The 24,699-nt window shown below is 42.6% G+C and overlaps 1 protein-coding gene across 2 annotated transcripts; it reads right to left on the bottom strand.

The window, feature by feature from the left end:
* Positions 1–1,389: 1,389 nt before the first annotated feature.
* Positions 1,390–22,730, bottom strand: TMEM154 (transmembrane protein 154). 2 transcript variants are annotated; one of them, XM_010411792.4, is made up of 6 exons: positions 22,518–22,730; positions 13,978–14,289; positions 12,221–12,248; positions 10,962–11,047; positions 9,465–9,525; positions 1,390–5,706 (listed from the first exon to the last, which is right to left on the bottom strand). In XM_010411792.4, exons 1-6 carry the CDS (start codon positions 22,582–22,584, stop codon positions 5,691–5,693), a joined length of 570 nt encoding a protein of 189 aa, XP_010410094.1. In that variant the 5' UTR covers positions 22,585–22,730; the 3' UTR covers positions 1,390–5,690. The 2 variants fall into 2 exon arrangements, with proteins under 2 accessions (XP_010410094.1, XP_039407286.1); XM_039551352.1 differs by lacking the exon at positions 22,518–22,730 and adding an exon at positions 18,787–19,148.
* Positions 22,731–24,699: the final 1,969 nt, after the last annotated feature.

The raw sequence follows: 24,699 nt of genomic DNA, 5'->3' as shown, positions 1-24,699 counted from the left end.
CTTTGGTGCATAATTCACCTGTTTATAATAGTTTACTGGGCTTGTGAGATCCCACTCGAAATAAGGCCAGAGAACTGATCCAGTACAAAACCAGACCTGAAGCAACCTCGTTGGAAGGGCATGGGAGTCTGTAGCCGGTGCTGCCTTTTGCTGTGGTGTCACACCATGCTGGTGCTGTTTTCTTGTCACTGATATCCACGGAAAGTACAGCTTAAACCATTCTTAAAGCCAAAGCAGAGAGTTAGTGCTTGGGGTGTGTTTCCATGTATGTTGCTGATAATGTTGGTGCAGGATGTGTCCCTTGCTCGCCTCTCAAACCCCCGCCAAACCAGTTCTCCCACAACTCCTTCCAGCCTTCTTTTAAGTGCACATTTGAGGAGCCCCTGCTCTGTGGCTCAGCATGATGATACTGGAAGGGGCAGAGTGGGGCAAGAACGAGTGCCTGGGGACAGGGGAGTGACTCTGTGGTACTCCCCAAGGTGTCACAACACTTCCTGGGACTTTGTAGTCAAGTCCTCTTTTGCACCTCCCTTGAGAACTAGACAAGCATTGACCCAAAATGCAGATTTCTAAGTCTGTACCTTAGACAAGTGTCTTGCTGATGTGCTGTTTAGGAAAGAGAGAGAGAGAAAGAGGTGACTAATTTCTGTCTGGTCATTGCTAGGATGCTCTCGTACTGAGGTTGTTTGAACATGAAAAGCATTAAACAGAATAAACACTGTCTCGAACTTTCTGGATACCCCCAGGCCATTATACACCTCTCTAATGAAATTGTTGCAAAAATAGATGAAAGTAATGCTTTACTTTTTTAATCTTTTCTAAATCTCTATTTGGAAATACATCTCTCTTTTTCATCTTTTTTTCCCCTTCCTTTTCCCTTAAATTCACTGAAAATTACTTTAGCAGGTCTATCAACTTGGAGACTCCCATTTGAGTGTTTTAACTGAAATAACCTGAAAAATGATTGATCATTAAAGAAAGATGGCAACAGTCACCCAAGAACAAAGCATGGGAGTAATTCACTGGTTTCCCTGGAGTCAGAATTGGTCTATTAATATAAACAATCTGAAACATCCCAACAAAAATATAATGAAATATAAAGCAGAGTTTGTTTGTTGTTGGTTTTTTTTGCTTTGCCTGCATTTTAGAGAGCTGACGAGAGTAAGATCGCTACATACCATATACAGCTGTGTACATCTTCTAAGGCTTTAGTAATTGTGACATCAATAACAAATAATTAGCATCCATAGACTTGAATGGATTACCAGAACTATGGAAAAAACAGAACCTTTAGACACTAAAAACATTATTTGAACAAGTTGTTTAAAATCTCAAACTCTTATATACAATTAAGTAATACTGAGGTTTTCAAATATTTACATGACAAAATAATTTGGAACATTTTATTTGATAAAACAGTTGAGTATACAGCAGTCTCACATAAGAAAGTTAACAAAAGTTCATTTTAGAGTACCCCAATGAGTTTAGCATTACAAAAAATATTATTTATTTTAATCTCAGAGCAAGAGTTATCTACAAATCTATAACTTATAATTATCTAGAAACTAAAAGAATGTTCCTTTTTGCTGAGGTTGATGCTAGGATTATGTGCTTTACAAGTGCAAGACTCTTATGGAATTAATTAGCTGCTGGTAATGTCAGCAACCTTATGTTTGTAACTTTATGCAGGAGTTGTTTCTATTTTGTTCAGATACTGGGTTTTAGCATATCTAGGAGAGATGTTGGTTCTTAATTACCCTTCTTATTACCTTTGTATTTCTCAAACAAATCCTCCTTTGGATTTGTAGCTTTTCTGCAGGATAAAAAGGTCTCATACTGTAAATTAGATGTCAAATTCTCTTGAAGTGCTGGATAACTATTGAAATTATTGAAGGAAATGGAAGAAGAGGTAGCAGTTCCTTAGGGATCATCACATTTGTGAAACATTTTAGAACAATAGGTAGTGAGAGACACTTCCTGTTTCCATATTTTTCTCATTTTCTACTGAGGGAGATAACTTGAGTTACAAGTTACTGGCAGATGTTCCAAGATGACGGTGAGATGGGTTGGCTCAGATCAGGCTAATGACGAGGATATTACCACAGAGGCTTAAATACTGTGTAGTGCATGGTGAAAAAAAATTCTTAGAGTCTGCTGCTGTCTTATGTGCTGTCTGGTTGTTCTCCTTTTTATTTTGTGGGTTAGAGGACCTAACTGTGTGAATGATTTAGGAAAAATAAAGGTACAACAACAGAAGGTGTACAGTTAATACTCATGAACTGGAATATTATAATGTTTTGCCTGTATTAATGTAGGTGTGAAATGTTCTAAATCCCCTGTAATTCAATCCACCTACAAAATTAAAATGCTGAGGCAAAACTGTGCAAAAGGAAATGACCAGGAAGTGATGACAAGTGTAAAACAAACAGGAGAGCAAGGGGCACATGAGCAAGCAGAAGGGGGAAATACCAAACGGGGTGAGGGAGGAGAGGGACCAAAGCAGTGTCCATGGTGAAGCTGCACCGCTGAACCTGGTGTTCACAGAAAGGCTTGGCTGTAAGCGAGTGAGTGGGTGCTGGGCAGTGGCCATGGCAAATGCAGACCTCAGTGTGAAAATTGTGATCAAAGAGAGAGACCAGTGGGGTGAAACGGAGCAGTGCAGAGCTGGGCTGAGGAATCAGATGAATGAGTGATCCCCTCCATAGTGTAGGGCTAGGGGAAGAATAAAAATCATGTAAAAATGTTCAGGGAGAACAGAAATGCTGAAAATTATATTTGTCTAGTACTGAGGGAATCTATTGGAAATATCCATAACTATACTGAAGTGCAAATTACTTGACCCTTGGTCTGTTTCACACAGGGAGAACAGGACCTGACGACAGGTGAGATTTGATGGAATGGCGTATTTTTCAATAGTAACACAGCACATATTAAGTTGGTACTTCTAAAAATCAGCAGATAGAGAAAACTTCCTTTGGCCAAGGAAGTGCCCAAAGCATTATTTTGTATTTTTAAATGCCTAGAAAAGTTCCTGAAGAGGCAAATAAATTCTCTAGCGTGCCAGAATTTAGAGAGGGTAAGTGACATACCATGAATAATTATAAAGCTCTAACCTAGACATTAGTTCTGGAAAAAAATTATTTTAAAGCTTTATGTAGAGATTGATTAATCATGAATACTGGAATAAGAATTAATGCTTAATGGCATAAGTTTACAGAAAATACATTCTCTCAAGGTAAACTTGAAAAATAAAATATATAAGTGAAACTTAATCTCTGAGAAACTTGTGTGGAGCTGTACAGCTTTTTATCTGGCAGAAGGACGATCTAGAGTTAACATTAATCCCAAACCATCAACATGCACAACACAGGCTCTTTTCAAACGCCACAGCAAACTGAGTGAGTGCATTGCACTATTATCAATGTGTGGCTCGGACAGGGTGATGGATCACCAGTGTGCCAGAACTGAGTCACCTTTGGGAGTTGGTTAATTTTCAAAAGCAAAAAAAATAAACTATGAAAGGCAAGGACTCCTATTCTTCATGTCCAGCTGTGCTTCAGCTCTCTCCAGGGAGAAGGCAGTGGCTGTTGGACACAGAGCTGTGTGGACTGGAGCAAGGTGTGGTGAGAGTCACCACTGGACACTGGTGTTGTGAACTGCTAGGTCCCACTGACTGCCCTCCAACCACATGGCTGGTAATGGTCTTAAAATACAGCCTTTTATCTTGAACCATTAAAAAAACAGTCTCTCTGTTTTGGGCATCTTCAGGTTACTGCTTTGCAAATTGTAGGAAATCTGAGCAAAACATTTTTGTCTGTTGGAAAGAAGTTGCCAACAAACCTGCTACCGGAAAATATCTACTTCCATTTTTAAAAATTTTCTAAATTTCAATCTTGCACTTTTTCTTCCCCTTGTGACTGCATTCTTTTAAACCAATATTCTACAGGATGGGTCCACTGTCAGGAAATAGTGGAAACATTTAAAAAAATAGTTGTGAAAGATGAACTTAAAATACTTTTTTCAAAGTTAAAAATCATCCAAGCAGGGAAAGTTTATTTACCATCACTCATCTACTAAATCAAATATTTGCAATAAATTGTTTTGAAACAATGAAGAAATCTTTTATTCTTTGAGGAAATTACTAATCAAGTCAAATTCAGTAATGAATGAATATGGTTAGCTCTAAACATCTTTTTCCTTCTGTATTTTGACATGTCTTTAAGTATTTAAAAAGCTGAACCATCCTCTGTATTTGTCAGCTGTTAGTGATACTTAGACGGCATCACGGAGGCTTGAGGCATTTGTTTTCTCTCTTTAATCAAGCTATGCATAGTAACATATCAGTGAATTATTTGCAGGCAAAAAAACCTCATCATATTAAACATGTACTGAGTGGGAAGGCATTACATATTTAAATAGAAGATGAGGATAGGTAGGATATAAGATACGGTAGGATATGAATTTGCTATTTTAAATAAGGCAAGCGAAGCTTTGCCCAGACAAGGATCCACTTTTATGTGTGTTACATATTTAAGCTACATCCCTAAGAGATATGCTATCTAAAATCAAGGGACACAGTTACAACATTCATATTCCCACCTTCAGGTATCCCAGGAGTCTGATTTTTTTCATTGTAACTAAAGGTGACCAGGCACACTTGGAAGTCCATGTCTTTCAGATATTGCAGGCTCAGTATTTAAAAACAGAAGCAGCAGCAAACCTCTTGACCAAGTAGTTATGCATAACATACTTATCTAAACCTGTATTTAATGTGAGTACTGAACTGTGAGTACTGAATTGTTCAATTTTTCAACCTCAGTCATTTTTTTAAAAAAATAAATGTTTTTAAGTTGAATATTCCCGAAGTAGGTGGTTAGAGAACAGCCCTGGGCAGGGAGGAGAGTTACATGGGGAGAGCTATCCCAGGGCACTCATCTGTGGAGATAACAAACTGAAAGGCAGTCTCAAAATAATACTTTTCACTTCTACAGTGCCTTTAATCTGAAAATCAAAAAGCACTCTGCAGAGTCCATGCAGTCGCTGGGTTGCAGTCACTTCTGGCTGTTCCTTTGAGAGGCTTTTCAGCTGCTGTCTGTCCTCAGAGCTGGTCTGTCAGTCCTAGCCTGGTACCTCCCCAGCAGCAGTCCTGTGCAAATCAGTGCACCGTTCAGAAAAAGAAAATTGAGAAATAAACACTGCATAGGAATGAGCTTCACATTCACCAAACCAGGGCAGTCCAGAATTATGGACACTGCGACAAACACCCACAAACCCAAAACAAAACAAAGAAACCCACGAAGCCTGGAACAGAATTGGTTTTAAGTGCTGCACAATACACAACTGCAGAGCCAGACAGAAACATGGACTACTTTGAGAACTTTTAGCCAGGGTAAAAAAGAGGTTTCTCTTGATTTGTGGTGAATCTCATTGCAAATAGAATTTAAATCAGTCCTTAATCTTGCTACAGTGCTTTTCTTTTTTTCTTTTCATTTTTTTCTCCTTTTTCTTGTCTTCTCTTCCCTTGGTGATGTTTCCTTTCTGAAGACCATATAAAGCAGGACACAACAAAAGCATTTGCTTCCCTGGCCTTTTGAGAGGAATTATATTTAAATCCAGTCTTTCCAATATCTGGGAGATAATGAGCTTGTGTGCTGCTTCCTTTTAGCCAGTTCTTTGCTGTTCTGAGGACTTCATGATTCACCATCACTGTGTACACAAGGAAAAGAAAAAAACACCAGTGTCACACTGTTGGGTTAGTTGTCTCAGAAGGAAATAACATGCAAGACTATCTCTAGAGTTCATGAGAAGGTGTTACCAGAAAATAAATCTGTCACTCATGCAATGGATGAACCAATGCTGGCAGCAAGGGCTGCTCTGATTCCTGTCTGATGGTTTGTGGCAGCCCTGCACAGCCTTTCTCCTGCTCCTGGCCCTCTTTCCACAGCTGAGGATAACTTTGGAATTTTTGGTTTACATCTGACCTCATAACAGGTGCGTTTTCTCTTTGTCCCACTGGTTTCTGCCCAAGTGGCTTGCTCCCTAGCACTTCCTTAATAACGTTTGGCTCATGCCAATGTTAAAAATGTGACATCTTATATTGGCTGATTTGATTTCAGTCAGCAGGGATAACATCAAGGTTTTAAACCACCTCTGAAGCTAAAAGGGCCACTTGTAATATTTTACAGGTTTTCTTAAGTCTCTTGCCAAATTGAGGCACATCCTGGGAATGCAGTACTTCTTTGTGTACCGACTTAGCAGCCACCCAAAACATCTCTCCACAAGAAGGAGTCATCCTTTCTCAGACAGAAAGACTAGGAGGGTACCCAGCAGCACCCAAGATAAGCCAAACCTCTTAGGTGATAAAGCTTATGGGCATTGCTTGTACTCCACACCCTCAAATAACCCATGCTGTGAAGGGGACAGGCTGCATTTCTTTTTCTGGGAAAGTAAAGGTCCCTGGAGCAGAGATTGGTCTCTACCCCCTTGTGCACCACAGAAGATCATCCCTCACCTGCTGACCCTGCACCCACTGCCTGCTCCCTCCTGCATGCATGGGATGGGAGCCCTGGCCCAGGGCAGCTGGAGAGGCTTTGCAATTCTGTGCTCAGGCACAATCAGGATTCTAGCACTAGGTTTCAAAGGCAAGAGTTTTTATTTCAAATATGTCTTTTGAAAATTGTATGTAAATTTTGAATATGTGCATATACGTATGTTTGTAACTTAGCCTACAAAGCCAAGGTAGGGGACCCCACCTCCCAGGGAGCCCAGGCTATCGTATCTTGCCTCCTGTGCACAAACGTGCAGCCTTGATGCTCATGAGTACACATTTTGCCATAATCATAGCTTTGTTTCATTTTACTTCTTAGTCTTTCACTTTCCTTGCTCAAAAGAGCTGCTGAAAATGTCTATTTATCTGTATGTAATTATCTTTCTGACATTATTTATTCATCTAAGAATTTGGTTGGGAAAAGTAGCAGATCTTGGATTGACAAGATTCAATTGGAAATAAATAGGAAGCAATTTTTTGTTTGTCTACCCAGAAATCCCACCACTTCAAATATCTTTCCACATGGAAATGAAGCATATTTCAAAATTTCACATTAAATTAAATTTGAAGTAGCCTTGGGGTAAGGGAAACACTCAACTTAGAAATATTTTACCGCCACACCATTCTGTTCTTTAAACTTTCAAAAATTTTTATATTAAAAATTCACTTAATCTGAAGAGCAGTTTTGGAACAACTTTAATTCTGGAAATGTCAAAGTGTCATTATTGAAATGTTTTGTCTCATATGTTTTCAAAATTATATCAAAATCATTCATAGTTCAAGACATTTGGGTCTTGATGAACTCCCCCTCAGCATCCTTGTGAAGCAAAAAAATACCATCTCTGTTCAGTGTACCCTCAAGATGTTTCCCATACTGAAATATCAATAAAATCTAAAAAAGAAATTACCTTAATTTTAGAAGAATTTTGCCCAAACAAAGCAGTCTTTCAGAATCTTAAATGGAATCTAATATTCTTGCACTTTGTGTTCAACTAATATCCTTTGTATGAGCAGCTCTGAATGTTTTAGAGATAAATCTCCTATTTTTATTTGCATTTGTTTGCCTTTCAACAATTTAAGGGCATAAATTTCTCTAATCTAGTCTGATTCTAAGATACCATTCACAAGAAAATTTGCTTAAATAATCTGTGTGCCTTTGCTCTGACTGAAGCATACTTATCTGAACAGGGTTGCTTTTTTGTATCAAGGCTTAAGCCTCACTGTAGTGCTCTAAAATAACTCTGTTTTACAGGTGGGGAGCTTGAGGTAGGGTGTAGCTCAAAGATGCCTTTTGATAGCCAGGAGCAAAACCCCCTTCTTCTGATGGGCTTAATGCAAATCCAGTACAAAAACTCCTTTAACAAGGATGGTATTTAAAATGTCAGCTCAAGCTGGTAGGTCATGATGATTTTTTCCCCTTAAAATGAATTGTTAAAGATTTTGAAAGTCAGCAATGCTAAGGGTGGTGTTGTGTAGTATGACTTCTGCTGGTGTTAGCCTATGGCTCAAGCATTCTTTGTCCTATACTCCCTGCTATAGTCAGTGGTAGGCTCAGCAAATCTGCTTTTAGAGAACTGCTGTGCAGCTGCCTCTCCTTAACAATTTTCCCCCCTCTGAGTTATCATCTAGTGGCAGGAAGGGAAGACCCAGATGGCTAACAAATCCAGGATATTTTCCAGTTTCTAAGGGTAAAATTAATGTGCTTGCTTTCATCTGGAACCTAGGAACTAAGCCTCTTTTTTTCAAACAGAACTGAACTACAACAACAACGATTTCACTTGCAACAGATGTAAAAAGAAACCTTTTAAATACAAGTGACTGTAGGTGACAAGCCCCATCCAAAGGTTCCTCTGAAACTGCAACTTTGGAGCAACTGAGTAGCAAACTCTGCAGCAGTGGTGATTTAACATCCCTATTTTATTCCTGAGAAAGGAAACTCAGAAAAGAGGATTGGAATATTATGACAAGTCTGCAGTGGGAGGTGAAATTCTGCCAGAGTGGCATGTTCAGCTGAATTCTCTGATGCCATGGGAAGCAGAAGACCTAGGTCGTCTCCCTGCTCCTGGCCTTGCCTGATTGCATCACTGCTTCTGCTGCACCAGGGATTTTCTTGGCACACAGAATGGCTTGTTTGTTATCATAACCTGGCACAGAGCAGCTGCTTTGCCCACTCCTCAAAATGCAGCTGCAACACAAGGGTGCAGGCAAGGGCAATGTACAGCCTCTTGTTTCCAGCTGGAACTAGAATTTTTAATTAGGGAAAATTGCGAGGGGTTTAGGAGTTCTGGGCAAAATCCTGAGGAAACCAACCAGAAAGATTTTAAATTTACAAGCTGTCAGGATTGCGGTTTTGCATCCCACTGGGATCTCTGCTTGGACTATCAACTAGTGCCAGCTCTGGGGGAGTGCTGCAGGGGGGCACCAGGAAGGTCCTTCGTGGTTCTCATTCTTGTTTTTTTCTTGGAGTCAGACAAGTCCCTGTCTGTCAGGTCACAGCTCCAGCCAAAACATCTGGTAGTGGTTCCCAAGAACCTATAGGCACCAGGTGGCAGAGGGGAACTGGGTGCCTGTGGTGAAGAGTGCCAAGGAAGCTATGCTGAATGCTTGTATTAACACCTTGGGAAACTGTGATTAAAGTCTGATCAGTGAGTGAAACTCCATCTGTGCAATCTGGTTGTCTGTCTTTCACCACTTTGTAAGGCATAAGATTATTTAGAAGTGCAGTTTACAGGAAGAGACCTGTTTAGAAATAAGTGTGTCAAGCCTTTAGTTTAAGTTGAAGTCAAGGTCCCTATATATAAAAATTTTAAAACTTAGATTGACCAAAGAATAATTCTATAATTACTTACAAAAAAACTAGATTATTTTTTAATGACATTGACAATATTTCTTCAAATAATATAATGAATTAATGTACCTCGGGTTGGCAATTGATTCTTTTTCTTCTTCTCTTACAGTAGGCAAACATTCACAGTCACCTGGAAAAGGGTAAGAAACAAGACTATAGTTACACTTGGCAGTTGTTCTACATTTATTTTAAAAATGTATCAACTTTTATCATGCAGTCACTCTAGAATAATGATCTGCAGATGCACTTCTGCACCCTTTTATCTGCACAGTCCCCATAGCATAAATCTTACATCTCCTTCCCTTTGGTCGGTGTTGCCATAATTTATTTATTACATATATTCCAGTTGTCTATGTACACCTATACAAATCAGCTACTTTCGAGGACTGTCATCTACACACTGCCACAGGGAGGGTTGTTTGCTCATCTTCCACTGCTGGCAGTTGCACCTATGCTTTATAGTCCTGCTGGGAATTTGGGGCTGGAGTTTAGGGAACGCTAACACACACACACACACAAAAAAAGTATGTAAAATATTTGTTTCCTTCTCTCCACAAAATTTTAAACTATATTTTACACCACTTTTTTCCCATGCAATACACTTAATGCCTCTCTTTCACTACTACCACTTAGCACATGTTTTCTACAAGAGCTTACAGACCGCGAAGGTCAAAACCCCATCATGTGGAGCACTGTGCTAATGCAAAGAAATGCTCCAAAGAGCTTTATGTCCTGAAAAACAAAGCATGCCTAGTAGGTCAGGCAAATGAGCCATTTGGATAGAAGGCAAGGGACCAGGAATGAAAAAAATACCAGTGTTTCAGCATTTCCTGGCCAGTGAAAAGCTGTTCATCGTTCCAAATCAGGCCTTGGTTAACTCATGGCTTACCAACAACCTGCAACTTCTTGAGGACAATGAAGACCCCTTAGAGATTTTGACTGGGGAATTCACCTGGGAGAAAAATGGGGGGTAAAATGCAAGATACTTAGAAGTAACTGAGAAGGGAGCTGAAGATGCAGCTGCTGGTAGTTACTGTATGTTCTAATTGCTCCATGGGCTGATAGCTTTGCAAGGGAGGGGAAGGACATATTCAGAGGTTCCTGGCAGCAATTTTAAATAAATGGTGGTCTGAACTATGAGCAAATACATATTTCTTCTACAATGCCTCAATGTGGAGCACAAAACTGTAGAAATTCTGGAGACTGAAAGGACTAGATACTTCAGAGAAACCAGTATTTAGCATTAAAAATATGTATTTAAAAATACAAATAACATTCACAGCTATAAGTGTGTTTAATAGAAATGTCTACTGAAAACTGAAAACATTTATGAGTTTCCATCACATATTAAAAATAAACTCCCACACAAACTAAAATACTCCTCTGAAAAATTCTTTCCCTGACATTTGTTCAGTTATTTTAGTAGGAGGGAGTCAAGAGCGCAACTAAAAATGTTGTAGGAAAAGCAGTGATATGCATACAAAACACCTTCCATTGATTTCCTATACATGGGATCTACGTCAGCAGGCAAGAGAGGGAGGATGGAGTAGAGGGGTTACCGTGTACCATTTTTGTTCATGCTGTTCATCCATTTATCAAGCTCTTCCATTTCTATCTCCATAACAGAGGGCGTGTCTTCTTCAAAAATAGGACTTGAGAGAAGAGAGGGGGCAAAAAACCATTACACAAAATGCTTAATTCAAACAATTTACAATGTAGTGATTTTGTATGACTCTCTTATAATTCCAGACACATGTATTAGCTGTGGAAAGCCATCCTAGCCTAGTAATCTGAGAAGATGTCAGCCCAGTGGGTGTGAACCAAGGGGCCACAAACAGACGCGAGGGAGCGGCGCTGAGATGCCAGTCCTGGGCAGAGGTAGGGCCAGCTGAGACATAACACGCAGAGGGACTCAGATAGTGCAGCCAGGGGCATGCCAGAGCACAGGGTCACTGCAGCTTCTTGAAAACTCTCCCTGCTGTAAATAGAAAACTAAAAAAAAAATTTGTTCCTGCCCTCCTGGAACACGTGACAGAAGTGCCATTGCTCCAGTGTTAAAAGCTGAAGGCCTAAAGTTTCATCATATCTGTGACTGACATGTGCAGTGACTTCAAAAGGAAAGGTCAGGAGTGGAGTAGCTGCATTTATTTAAATGTCTCTGCTTAGCTCCCTTTTGCTTATCATTCCTGCAGTCATATGATAGAAAAAATATTTTTAGCAAGAAAACCTTTTTTTTTTCTCGTAGAGCCAATTCATGAACTTTCAGCATTGATTAGCAAGATGGAGCTCAGTAAAAGGTACCAATAAAAATTATCACTCTGATATGAGCCACGCAGCTTCTGTCTTGTTTTCCAAGCAGCTAAGGCATTGCTCCTGGGGCAGCCAGGCAAGCCTTTTTGCCTCACCTCTGAGTAAGAAGACAAACTTGAAAAACAGGGGAGCAAGACACAGAGCTTGTTCTAAATTGTAAAAGCCTGTGATGAGCCTGGGAACTGATCCCCTTGGCTCATGGGGCACCTTGTACCTCTTGTGGCTGGTGGAGCAGGAGGTGCCTAAGAGCAGGCGTAGTAAGGGCTGTGGGCTGTGGGTGTCTGTGGAGCAGCCCTTGCCTCAGTCACCACTAAGTCTTGTTCTCCTGCTCTAGTCTTAAACCTTCAGCCGGGTACTGAAGTCACACTTTAGCCACCTGTTGAGATAGCTAGTTCAATTGATGGCAAAAGGCAATGATGTTTAGTGTACAGCTAAATTAAAAGAGATAGTGAAGGAGACAAAGGTTAGAGTAAAAGAATTTTTTTTAAAAAAAGAATGGTATTCATAAAATTTACCTTTTCACATTTTCACTTCCCAGCTCATCTGGAAAAGAAGAGAATTGGTGTTCATAATTCTGCATGATATATACTCCATTGTATTTACAAGGTCCAGACTGCAAGCCTTGAATAGGGTCAAGTAAAATAGGTTGCATTTTCAAAAGGCATAAAAACTAAATTGCAGATGAAAGACAAAGCATCTTATCCTGTTTGTAATTTTCAGAGGACCCCATTATTTCGAATCTAAAAGCAGCTCGTTATTAGCTCAGCCACACTAGGAGGAAGCCCAGTGTTGGTGTTGCAGTGGGCAGGACAGGGCAGATGCACACTTCCCTCAGCAAAACAGATGTGCTGAGGGAAATGGTATCCTGAAAAGGAACCACCTCTGAAAAAAAATTGTTTACTGGAAGCATCGGGACATTTTGCTACAGATTACACTCAGGCAATCCAGCTCTGTCTGGAGACTCTGGGAGCCACTCATGGGGAGAAGGGTGGGGAGGAGTTGGACTGCATGGCAGATTTGATCTTAGGCAAATGAAGCTGAACTAGCCAGATGTCAAAAGGGATCCAATGCTACTTGTGACTCCAAGACAAAGTAAAGATGGGGAAAGCAATGGTGTCACAGACATAATTCTGATAAATATCTTTACCTCCAGGAATCAAGTGACTGAAAAACCTGTCTTAAATCACCTTATTTTTAATTCATTGTTGCCAGTGGGTGATACCTCCCAGTTGTTCCAGCACATTCCCAGACTGCAGAGCCACCCCAGAACCACAGAGCCATCTGCCCCAGCCTTGACCTTGAGGATGCTCAAAATTCCAGGTCCAAGCAGTTGGCACGGGGCATGAGATCCCAGGATCGTGTTCCTGAAAGGCACCACATTTCCTAACCCTCTGAAGAGTGTACCTGCATTTCAGTCATCCAGAAACAAGCAGACAACTGGGTGTCTGGTTGCAAATTCAGATTTTGTTAGAGGGAAACCCAGTGATCAGGCAAATGCAGCCTAAAAATGCCCTGAAAACTTGACTTAAAATCTGTGTTGAATGTGTTGCACTGTCTGCAGGCTGATGAGCTTAGAGCTGCACTCTGACCATGTAGAGACACTGATATGACTATTTCAGGATTTCACTTACCAACTATGTGGTTTTAATATGACACCTCACTTTGTTTTCTGTGGCCTGACACTCCAAGTTACCAATTCCTTTGTTAACAGATAATGGCACCTTCCTGAAGCATTGCTCACCCTACTGCAGCACCCAGGCAGTCTGACCTAGCTCATTTGCTGTGATGTCTTCACAGCAGCCACCAACCTATGGAATCAGGATCCCTTAAAATTGTTCCTTAAAATGGTTTTGCTTGTTCTTATTTTGTTGAAGCTCCAAGCAGCTTTACCTTGTGGGCACTATGGGCTATAGAAGCATTAATTTCACCTTGCGTAAAGTTGTTGAGCAGAAAGACAGAACAAGCATTTGCAGCCACAGTTACATCCCTGAGCATTCTCAGCATTTCCAGGAGCCAGAGATTGGTGCCAGGGCTCCCATGGGTGTGGCAGCATGAGCAGGAATTGCCAAGAAGCAGAAGTAGCTCCTGCCCAAGGAGAGGTCCATGACCAGGTACTGCTGGCTGGGGAGGATCCCTCTCTTACTTGTCAAATGTGCAACTGCAATCAGAGAAGGGCATTCTAAATGCGGCACCCCATGCCTCAAAATAATGTTCTGTTAATGTTGAACACATCCTGAAAATAGCCTTTTGATGCACAAGAAGACAAATATACCTTGCTTAGACTTTTTCCTTTTATGATGCATTACAAAAAATATGATCAAGAAGATCAGCAGGACCAGCAACACCACAGGGACAACATATATCAAAATAGACTGTTCTGCTGCTTCTAGGCTGTCCTCATCATTCACAGCATTCAGTTCAGTACTTGGAGAACTCTGTGTTTCAAAGCTGCTTTCAGTAGTGCTTGCTGTTACAAGTACTGGCTCATGGTCATCCACAGTCGAAGGACCTGTAGCAGGAAGGTGTGTTGTTGTAAAAGTGGGTAATATCACCAATCCGTCTCCTGATCCATCGGTTCCAGGGCCTGCCAAATATATGAGGACAACTTAACATTTTATGGGTTTCAGTAGTACTATCAGTGAGTCACAGTGTAGAGCTTTAGTATTTACTTCCCATTTGATGTATTAAAAAAAAAAACAAAACACCAGATGCCCCATACACACAGATTTGAAGTCTTGAGCATCGGATGTAAAATTAGATCTCAAATTTGTCACAAAATCTTACAAGTCATGACCACATTCTTCAGCTGACTTTTACTGGGACACGTCAGCATGTGTCATCTATCTGCACAGAGCTGCCTTGCACAAACAGACTTATTTTCCTGCAGGTTGGCAATCGGTCTTGCTCTCATGTGAAATTATTCTACTTCTCAGTAAACCACACCAGCCTGTTTTGTGTGTCAGTCTTGGTACATTCATCCCTCCCCTTACCCAAGGAGTTAGGTACTGCCTTCAGGGAGACCATTATCCCTGGTTCACCAATTTCTTTGGTTCACTCATCTCCCTGTTTCTGTGCCTTTCTCAAATCTGTTAAATTTGTCTTACTGTGAAAAACAGAATTGACGAAAGGAAGTCTGAAGGATGTAAAAGCTGCTGCCTTCCACTTCCGCATGGACCAGAAGAGGTGGTAGTAACATGGGGACTTTACTGCATACGGGTCCAATTAGCTGTTCCTCTGTCTGATCCTACAGGCTGGCTGAAGGAGTGTGTGGCAAAGCATCAGTGCTGAGTATTCCCCGTAAGTGCTAAGAGTGGGGGTTTTGAGCTCTGATCTCAGTTCTGGTTTCACTTTTCATGCATTTTGCAAGAAGAATGGCTAAAATTGGCTGTTGGTAATAGTGACACAAGTGCTTTTTGTGTGTCTAGGTAAGAGTCTATTGACTGTCATAGAGTTTAAAAGCTTAAAAGAAGTACAGCAAATTCTGGGCTGATAGAGTATTCTATACTGACACCAAAAATCCTGTTGTAGCCAGAAGTGCAAGAATCAGTCTTTAGATAAATTACAACAGCAAAACCTTCAATAATTTTCTTGGCATGAAATTAAACTATGGGTTTTTTGTGTTATCTGCCCTTTCAGATACAATGCCGGCACAGTGCATATCTCATTTTATGCAATAAAGCAGGATGGGATTTCATGACTTTTGCAATTACATGTTTCTCCTCGTTCTTATAAAGTGCTGGGCAGCCAGAGTTTCCACTAGAGTTAGCAAGAGCTTAAGGTTTTCAGCACCTCAGTGCTGGCATTTCCAATCTCACAGGACTGGAACCAAAAGTACTTAGCATTTTAAATGCTTTTGTAAACACATTAATCTTCATAATGGCCCTGAGAGATGAGCAGTTATCATCTCCATTTTACAAATGAGAAATCAGAAGGACAGGGATGCTGTCCTTCTCAGGGACGCCAAGTGAGAGAGAAAAACTGGGATTAGAGCGCTATCTCTTGCTTAATCCACTCTGCAGCATCTCCTCTCCCACCAGATTTGTCTCAAAGAGGAGATGAGTATTTCATGAGACTGTATTCAAGGAAACCCAATTTCAGATGAATAAAATGATTTGAGTGTGACAGCAGTGTTTTATCTAGATTTTTATGCTGCACATATCACACAGGCATCTGATTGTTTCATCCTTTCCTGAAAACTAGGGAAGAATTTGAATACTTAATGTAATACTGTGAAGGTCACCAGACTCTGCACCACAATAGGACAATGAAAATGATATCTCTTCTGTGGCAAAGCACTTTGTATCAATAGTCTCTCTTCTGTATTCAGTATTTCAGTCAAGAGCAAAACACTCTCTGCCTCCCTTGCAGGTAATGACCCCTAGGTGTGTGCTGCTCCATGCCTTCCCGTGATCTGCTGGCTGTCCTTAATCTTATCGCAGAGGACAGGAGGAAGAGCTCCTCTCCCCTATTAGTTTGGCCGTTTGACTTTTCTTTTCCAAGGTAGTTTGTAGTTCCCAGTGCCTGCAGCCACTCCATTTCAATTGCTGTTGTACAGCACGGCGAGGCAGCACTAGCGATGTCTGTGCTGCAGACTGTGGCATGATGGACTGTGCCACAGGCAGAGCTGATGGGCCACTGCAGCCTCAGCGAGCCTCTTCAATGACATTGTTTCATTTTCCTCCTCTAGCCATCGCCCTTGAAACCTATTGCCTGCCACATTTGATATATCAAGAGGGACAAGCCTGTTGCTTAAAATAGGGAAAGGGTGTGGAGAAAATACCTTACTTTTCATTTACTCGTAGAGCTAAAATGGATTTTTCAAATGTCTAAAGCATGGTGTGGCTTTAAAGCAAAGCAAACAGTCACACCTCATTAACTGCAGTGATAAACTTTCAGCTGCAGAGTATGCTGTGCTTGATTTCTGAGAGAGACTTTTCCAGTATCTCTGCTACTTTGCCTGGTTTTGAACTATGAAACAGACTTCAAATCATTTGTCTCTGTGTGAAATAGAATTACCTTTTCTAGTCTCTAGGCAAAGAAAATGGCAAATCACAGAGAATGACCTTGCTGCATATTTTTGACATATTTTTGTTCACTTTGCATAATTCCAGGGACAAAACGGCATCTCTCTGGGAACACCATTTCCTCTTACAGAGATCTTTTCTCTGACTGAATTAAATACATCTTTCAGCAGAAGGGTAGCCAATTGCACAGTGTTCTTGCAAGGATATTGCTCTTATTTCCTGCATTTTACCTGCTGCCCCAACACATCCCGCTCCCCCATCCCCTCTGAGGAGCAGAGTTCGGCCTCAAGGGATGCCTCACCTGTCACCCAGCAGTTGTTCTCACTCTCAGGCCACCCACACATCACCCTTTTTACACAGTAGGAAAGCACAGCCTGCACCTGTGTTGGCCCAGTGGCTTGCACCAGGGAAGGATTCGTGCCTCCAGTCCAGCAGGGAGTGTCGGGCTCAGGCTTCCTGGTGCAGCTGTAGTGCTTGCCAGAGCTACCCACCCAGGCCACATGAGACACACGTGATTGACCTCAAGATAGTTGCTATTTTTCATAGTGTTTCAATTTAAAGTGCTCAGAATAGCAAGTGGGCTGTGTTGCAGCTGGCCCCAGTGGCTGTTTTGTGGGGTGAATTAAAGCTGGGCATTACAAGGTTTGGAGCAGGGCAGAAGAGCATCTGAAAATTGGAGATTTTGTGAGGTGCTGTTCATACATTTTCTCCACGCCAGATTTGCAGTGATAATGCGTACCATGAAATGTCTTGTCAACTGTGCTGTGGTTTCATCTTGCAGAGATCTACTAGCTCCCTGCAAATGGGAATCTGACTACAATACAGCATGACATTCAGGACGGAAAAGCAAGGCCAGTGGAGTGCAACAAAGAGCAAGTCACACGTGACCATAGAGATATCTCCTTGACTTTGCAAAGCCTGTGCCCTTTCTCCTGTTGAGCTCAGCCTCATGCTGTTGGCTACAGTCCAACATCCATATTCATCTCTCTGCACATCTTGTCCAAGGAGCAAATGCTCATACAACAACCACATCAGCTTCACCTTTGTCTGGACCACCTGGGGCATGAATGCTGGTGACTTCTTCCCATGTTAAGGGAAGTGGATGGGAACACACCACAGCTTCAGCCCAGCCTGTATTGCCACTTCCCATGCTTTCAAGAGCAGAAGGGAGAGGGGCTGGCATGCAGCTGCATCCCATCCTGATGGGAAGGTGGACACAGCTGGAACTGGAAGCTAAAAAGCTGGAGGTGGAAGGCAGGAAGTTCTCAGGTTTCCACAACTGAGATATTAGAGGATCTGGTACTCAAGGAACCAAAATGCTTGAGCAAGCATTAGCAGCATCTCATAAAAGGTCCAATTAACAGTTCTTACAAATTATGAAAAAGCTATGTCCCTGTATGCAGATACCACAGTATAAGGTATTACTCAATATTTTCTACCTTAAAAATATGCTTAGGTCACTGATGGACTTTGCTTGAGTTTTGGAGGTGCTCCTAAACCTGCTTTTCATGGGAGACAGAGGCAGTTGAACATACCAACAGATTGGAGTCCAAAAAATGACATCTCAATCAAACAACATTTCTGTTGTTGCAGCATTTCTTCCTCTGAGGTTTGTGCTGCAGCACACAGAGGTGGTGATATGGGCTTCCTGATGAAGTAAGCAGGCAAACAGGTTTCTGAATTCACTTGGATGCAAGGCAAAGGAAAATAGCACAGGAAAATAGCTGGCAGTCAGCACATTCAGTTCTGTTGTAGAAGCATTGGTCTCTCTGCTGCCTTGCCATCAGACTCAAAGACTGGGCTCTCTCAAGGGAATTTTCCAAATTACACTATAGTGCCTACGGACAGAATAAAAAGCAATGAGATAGAGAAAAAGCGAGAGCTATGTCACTGGGATAGCCAGGCTTACTAGTTTGAAAGGAAAATTTTTGTTTCTCCAGACTTTACCATAAGCTATAAAAATGCAGTGAAAGGAAGGCTCATGGGCAGGTGACAGAACAAGGCTATAAAGCTGGAATAAAGTTACCATATCCTATATCATTCTGCTCCATACACACCTTGCTTTGGTGGTACAGTCATACCACTCCACATGGTCTGTATGATTCTCTCATGTATTGCTTGGCTCGTCCCTGCACTGTTCCTCTCCCCACATTTCAGGTTGCTGTAAGAAGGGCTGTTCCTTTCCATGGCCAGGGCTTGCCCAGCTGCCTGTTGTGGCAGGTCTTGCCTGTCGGTCTGGCTGGAAGAGGAATCCTTAAAAGCCTGCAGGCTAGCTGTTGGGAGCATAAGTTCCTCTGATGAGGGAGCACAAGCATTTCAGGGTGGCTAATCTGTAGACAAGATCCTATTAAAACGAGGTGCTTAGAAAGCGTTATCTAGGTATAACCTGAGAGAGGAAACAACTGTTTAAGCTCATTTATACAAGATGGAAACTGCTTTTCCTCTCTGTATTTCTATCCAGCTGAAGTGCTGCATTAACAGCCAGTGTTGCAAATTTAGTCACATCTTAGAGTCCCAACTGTGAACCTGTAGTCTCATTTCTCACCCCCAATACTAAAGGCTTTCCAGACCAATTTGTGCATTTAGTTGCTTCTACTTAATCTGATGGCCTTCTAGCTCTGCATCTGTGATACCTGTGTGACCTCACTGTGATGCAAATCTCTCTGCTCCTTGCTCTCAGGAGGACCCTGAAATTAAAGATTCAAAAGCTCCAGAGGCTTTCCAGCTATAGTAAAATCTCTTGAGGGAAAAGAGACTGGTGTCACTGACTGAAAATTAGTATACAATCTTGCTGATGTAAATGAGAGATTTTCTGAAATGTCCCTGAAGCACTTGAATAAAACAGTGATGGTTCATGTGTGTGGATAAAAGGGAGGAATAGTAGTAAATACATAGGAGAAATCGATGTGTTCAGTAGAAAGGATTTTTTGTCTGCTTTTTAGGACACTGCACTTTGGAAAGAGAAAGTATAGCAAATCCTCTCTGTAATTCCTTACATTGTTGCTGTGCTAGAAAATTTTAAAAGGTGACTGTAACGGGTTCAAATCCATTCTCAGTTCATTATTCAGGGAGGGAACAGGTCAAAACTACTGCTCCCTTAGAGACCTTGGCTTTGTAGGGGAGGCAGCCTAAAAGGCACTTCTCTGCCAAGGACAGAGTTGCTGTCTGTGCTCAGGGTACAAGCTGCTGAATATCTGGATCTCTGATAGTAGTGTTTCTTTGAATGACAATTCAAAACAATAGCACAGAGACACAGACAAAATAAAGCACTACCTGCAACTATCCCAGCTCTTCCACTTGGAGATCTTACATGTTTTACTGATCCTCTCCCTCACACATTTTCTTGCTCCCTATTTCAGACCACTGATGCTGCAATTTTCCATGTGTTTCACCGAACACAGTGCAAGATAGCATGGCCTGGGAAATGACTGGAGGGTCAGAGTCTGTTCCTATAAGCTGTAGTAAGGTTCTTAATGCTTGTTACTAGGGTCAGCACACACACCTAGGTAGGTCTTCAGGGCTGCTGCAAGGCTGAGCTCTGGGTCTACAATAGGGGTGATGCCCTACACTGTTACCTGTAGGGCTTCCTGACTGCATTAAAGCAAGGGGAAGGGAACTGTTGCAAACCCCAACATCCCCTCAGTAAGGAGCTGGGAGAAGGCCAGCACCCACAGCTGAGACCTCAGGAATGCTCTCAGAGATACTGGATTAGAGTGATTGTAGCGTAGCAGGAAGAAAACCATCCATAAATCATAATCCAAATGGCAAGGCTAGGCTTTTACGAGGCTCTGGCATGGTATGGGAACAGGACTTACAAAGACTTTAATCTGTCTGTGCTGCAAGATTTAATCATACTCTGTTTGCCTATTTTGTGAATGGTCTCTAGACAGTAGACCACTTAAAAGGTGAAGACTATGTCTGGCAGAGGGTAAAAAAAGCTCCCCTAAAGGTCTTGCCCTGTTGATCTGTGAGCAAGGAAGAGTGAGAGCAAAGGAACTCCCTGGGAAGCTGCTCTCAGCAGAGGGGTTCCTGACCCACCAGTGCCCGTGGGGTACGTAAGTCCTACATAAACTTTCCCCCCAGCAGTTTAATTTCACCCCCAAGGCCCAAGTTCACAACTTCCCTGTCCCATCCTTGCAGTCAGAGTATGGCCCCAGGTACATTTTGAGGGTGGTTGCATAAGCAAAAGCCACCTTTGTATGGGGTGCTCTCCTCCCCTTCCCCTGTGACTGTGGATTGGCTCTGTAGAGTCAGAGATGACAAGGCTTGGGGAGGGCTCTGGCAGGACTGAGTCACTCCCAAAGAGGAACCATTCCAAAATCAACCAGAATTTAAAGGTGGACCTACTGATAGGAAGGCTCTGAAGGCAGTGGGGAGTGGGTTGGGGCACCTGGCATGTGACATCTGCCTGGTGCTTCCTGCAGCCTCTAATGCCCATTGCAGAGAAGGGCAGGGGGGCACCGAGGCTGAGGAGCCCCGGGACTAAGGCGTCCCCCCCCCACGGGGGCATGGTGATGAAATAGTAGCTCTCAGTACCCTGCACACGAGCTAAGGAAGCAGGAGCCTGATCACTCTGCATTGCCTTCATTGTACTCCTCCCTTTCCCTGGGACCTCTGTTTTGCTCTGCCCCATGGCAGGATTTTTGTTCCCCTGACCGCTTTGATTCTGAACTACATTCAATGCTCGCAGCATATTTTCCTTAAGTGTCTGCAATGCAGCAGGGCTGTAGTAACACAGCCAAACCCAAACCATTTTATACCTCGCTTAGCTCGCTCTTACAGCTAAGCAAGTCTCCTAAGCGCAAGCAGCTCAACAGCATGCCAGGAGCCTGCAGCCCAGCTCTACACCCTGCTTATAGTACTGCTTTTCAGGGGAAAAGCGTCCACACCAAACCGATTCCAGCAGTGCATTTTAGGACATTAAGAACAGTCCAGTGATACCTGAGAGTGACCATCTTCTTTCCCCGCCTTCCGTAGAGCTCCCGCTCGCTGCAGCAGCACGGAGGCAGCAAATACTTCTAGTCCGTACCGAGGCACTTTGGCAGGGATTTCTTTGACACCGAAAGGCATGTAGCACCACCTTGGCAAGGTTTCACTCCAAGAGCTGCCTGTCATGTTCGGTCGCTGGCTGCCAAAATGCCAGTGCAACCAATGACCCCGGCAAACAGGAGCCTCTACAACGACACCCCAGCGCCTCAGCATTTTGTCACAAGTGGCTTCTCCACTCATGGTTCTTCCCTTCAGAGGGTCAGGACCTAAGTCCATGGTGCCGGCCACTTTGTTCTGCAGCTGAGAATTCAAAATATTTGCCTCCGGAACCGGCTGTTCCTTTGTTAAACCAGTTTCAGTGCACCGGGACTGCGGAAATCGGCAGTCACCTTTTGAATGGAAGCAGTGCTCTGCCTTTAACTTTGCTATTAAACACTGATGGTATGGGTGTGGAGTTTAAAAAGTTCAACAAATAACTAAAATTAGAAGCAAAATGCCTGATAGGTCAACATGGAAACTCCGGTTCTCTACACACCTGCAATTTAGGAAATGTAGGAATTGTAGGATTTGTTTGCTGCTGTTCGGGGATAGGTCTGAGGAAAAAAAAAGTCAAAGCTTTGAAAACGACAGGCAACTGAAAACAGAGAGAGTAAACACAGCAAAAAGCAGCAGAGAGCAAGTCCCCACAGATCTCCTCCCAGTGCTCAGTTTGGAGGGTGTTGCCCTCCAACTTGGTCCCATTGCTGCAGGCAAGACACGCGGTCCCACCTCGGCAGGCGAAAGGCGCTTTCTTACTCACCATCGCCGGCAGATCCTCCAGCCAGCGCCAGGGCAGAGAGCAGGGAGATGAGAGCGGCGCTCCGCATGCTGCCCCGGCAGCGCTGCCACCTGAGGGGCACTCAGGCAGGCTCCCTGCTGCACCCGAACATCTACATTTCCTGCTTCCTGCCGGGGAGCATCTGAGCTGCATTTCTTCAGGAGATGGACTCTCTTTGATGGGTTTTAGGAAGTGATGTAATTCCGTCTGGGCCTGTCAAGCGAGCAATGATTGCAAAAGAAAGCAGAAGAAAAAAAAAAAACAGAAGTTGCTCTTCAGGCACGCACTTGGCTGAAGCACCTTTATGCTGTAGGTGAGGGAGCTCCCGCTCTCTTCTCTTTTCACTCCTGACTTTACTACCTTCTATCTTCATCTACACACAGTGCCACAGATCATACAAATACCAATCAGACACAAAACTTCATGTATGTATGTTAGCAGGAAGGGTTTAGGTCATTTTTCAGGGTGGTTGAGCAAGAAAATTTCAATAGTGCGTCCCCTCTTGCCTTGGTTTTCAAGCTGTAATTCTCCCCCCATTCAGCTGGGAGACTGCATGCACTTACAGTCCCAAAAGGCAACCCCCAAGTGGGCTGTCTTCAGCAAATGGGATGAATGGCTGGCTCTCTTAGCAGTCTGAAACTGAGTATTCTGGGCTGGCTTGTGCTGAGGAAGAGGAAAAAGCAGAAATCCACATCAGTTTCTGTTATGAGCAGGTGGCTTAGCTAGAAAGTGCTTAGACACCAGTGTGATGATGGCTGTACATGACAGGGGACAGAAGGTTTCAATTCCCACCAGGAGGCAGGGCCTGGCATGGGGGTCCACAGGGCCATGGTTGATGGAGGTGGCAAGGGGCAGGTAATCCTGCCTCCCTTCCTCACTCCTGCTGATTTTCGCTTCCCCTTGGCTGTCTCTGTCTGGGTGAGCAGACCTTAGCTGTTGCCCCCCCCAAACACTGCCCTGTCCTCTGTTCCCACCACCCCATCACTCTCCACCATTTAGAAACACGTGAGGGCTGGCCAGGGGCTTCCACACATCGCCTGTTGCTGGGTAAGAGCAGTGGAGGACTTAAAAATTAAACCAAACATTTAAAATCTTCTTTCTATATAGAGTGTGCCTACCCAGAGCCCAGGATTTGGATCTGGATCTAAACCATACATGTACCTAAGCAGGGAGAGTGGCTGGACCACAGATTTGGTTTGTTCCACTGTAGAAATAAGTGCTAGATCTAAAATTCATCTCTCTCTGAGTTGAGGAGAGTCTGTGGTCCAGATTTTACTCTGGAGCATCCCAGGTTAGAGTAATTTTAAATACTTGCATAAAATTTTCCAGTAATAATCTAAGGAAGGAGGGTTGAATGGTGACTGTGTAGGAGCTTCATAGTGCTTCCCCTAGACATCAGTCTCTGTGAAAATCTGATTTCTCATCAGAATTTGTTGAGTTCTGGAATTTGTTGAAGCTGGTGAATCTTTCTGTTCACATTGGTGGGAAGTGATCAATTGCTGCTCTACTTCTCCAGCTAATAATTTTTCTTAGCACACTGATGCTTTTATAGGTCATCAGTTATAGGTTATTTAGCTTGAGTAGCTGAGAAATAGGTCAGTGATTCATTTAATGACCAGCTTGTTGATAGGTTTAAGCCACTTGAATGATACAGTTAACTAAAAATCTGAACCAGTTGCTTAGTATTGGCAAAGTATGTTTATGAACATCATAAAATAGTGGGGGAGAAAAGCAAAGTTACAATGTTTGCACCTAAAGAAGATAAAGAGGAGCTCTGAATTTTGAAACCGCTTCACTGACCAACTAATTAAATATTTCTAGGATATATTCTTTAGTATGATGTCATAGTCATTCACAATAACACTTGTCAGACAAAAGTGTCAGAGGTGAGACTTGCCAATACTTTTAAGATTTTTCTGTTAAAAAATGACAGAAACTCCAAGGATTAGTAATAGTGTGTAGTTGACATAGTTTGAATGATGGAAGTCCAGAAATTTAGGCCACCCAGGCATCTGCTATGTGCTCAGAGGTGAATTTGTCTAGTCTGGCAATAGGAAAACTGATAATGGGTCAGTGCCCAGCACAGGCAAAGCCTGGATGTGTTTTCAGGAGTGGAATCTCAGATCCTAGGGCTGTCACTGTTGTCCATCCTCAGCTTTCCTTG

This window comes from Corvus cornix, chromosome 4, assembly GCF_000738735.6.
Source record: "Corvus cornix cornix isolate S_Up_H32 chromosome 4, ASM73873v5, whole genome shotgun sequence".
Taxonomy (NCBI): domain Eukaryota; kingdom Metazoa; phylum Chordata; class Aves; order Passeriformes; family Corvidae; genus Corvus; species Corvus cornix.
Note: the sequence above shows the minus strand (reverse complement) of the source record. Positions and strands in the feature narration are given on the sequence as shown.

What these genes read in the sequence shown, in the direction of transcription:
- TMEM154 (XM_039551352.1), bottom strand. Translation starts at nt 19,015, where the DNA reads ATGCTCCCAACAGCTAGCCTGCAGGCTTTTAAGGATTCCTCTTCCAGC. An exon ending in GACTGTACCACCAAAGCAAG is followed by an intron (nt 14,290 to 18,786) that starts GTGTGTATGGAG and finishes TATATTTGGCAG; the next exon opens with GCCCTGGAACCGATGGATCA. An exon ending in GAACAGCATGAACAAAAATG is followed by an intron (nt 9,526 to 10,961) that starts GTACACGGTAAC and finishes ACCCTTTTCCAG; the next exon opens with GTGACTGTGAATGTTTGCCT.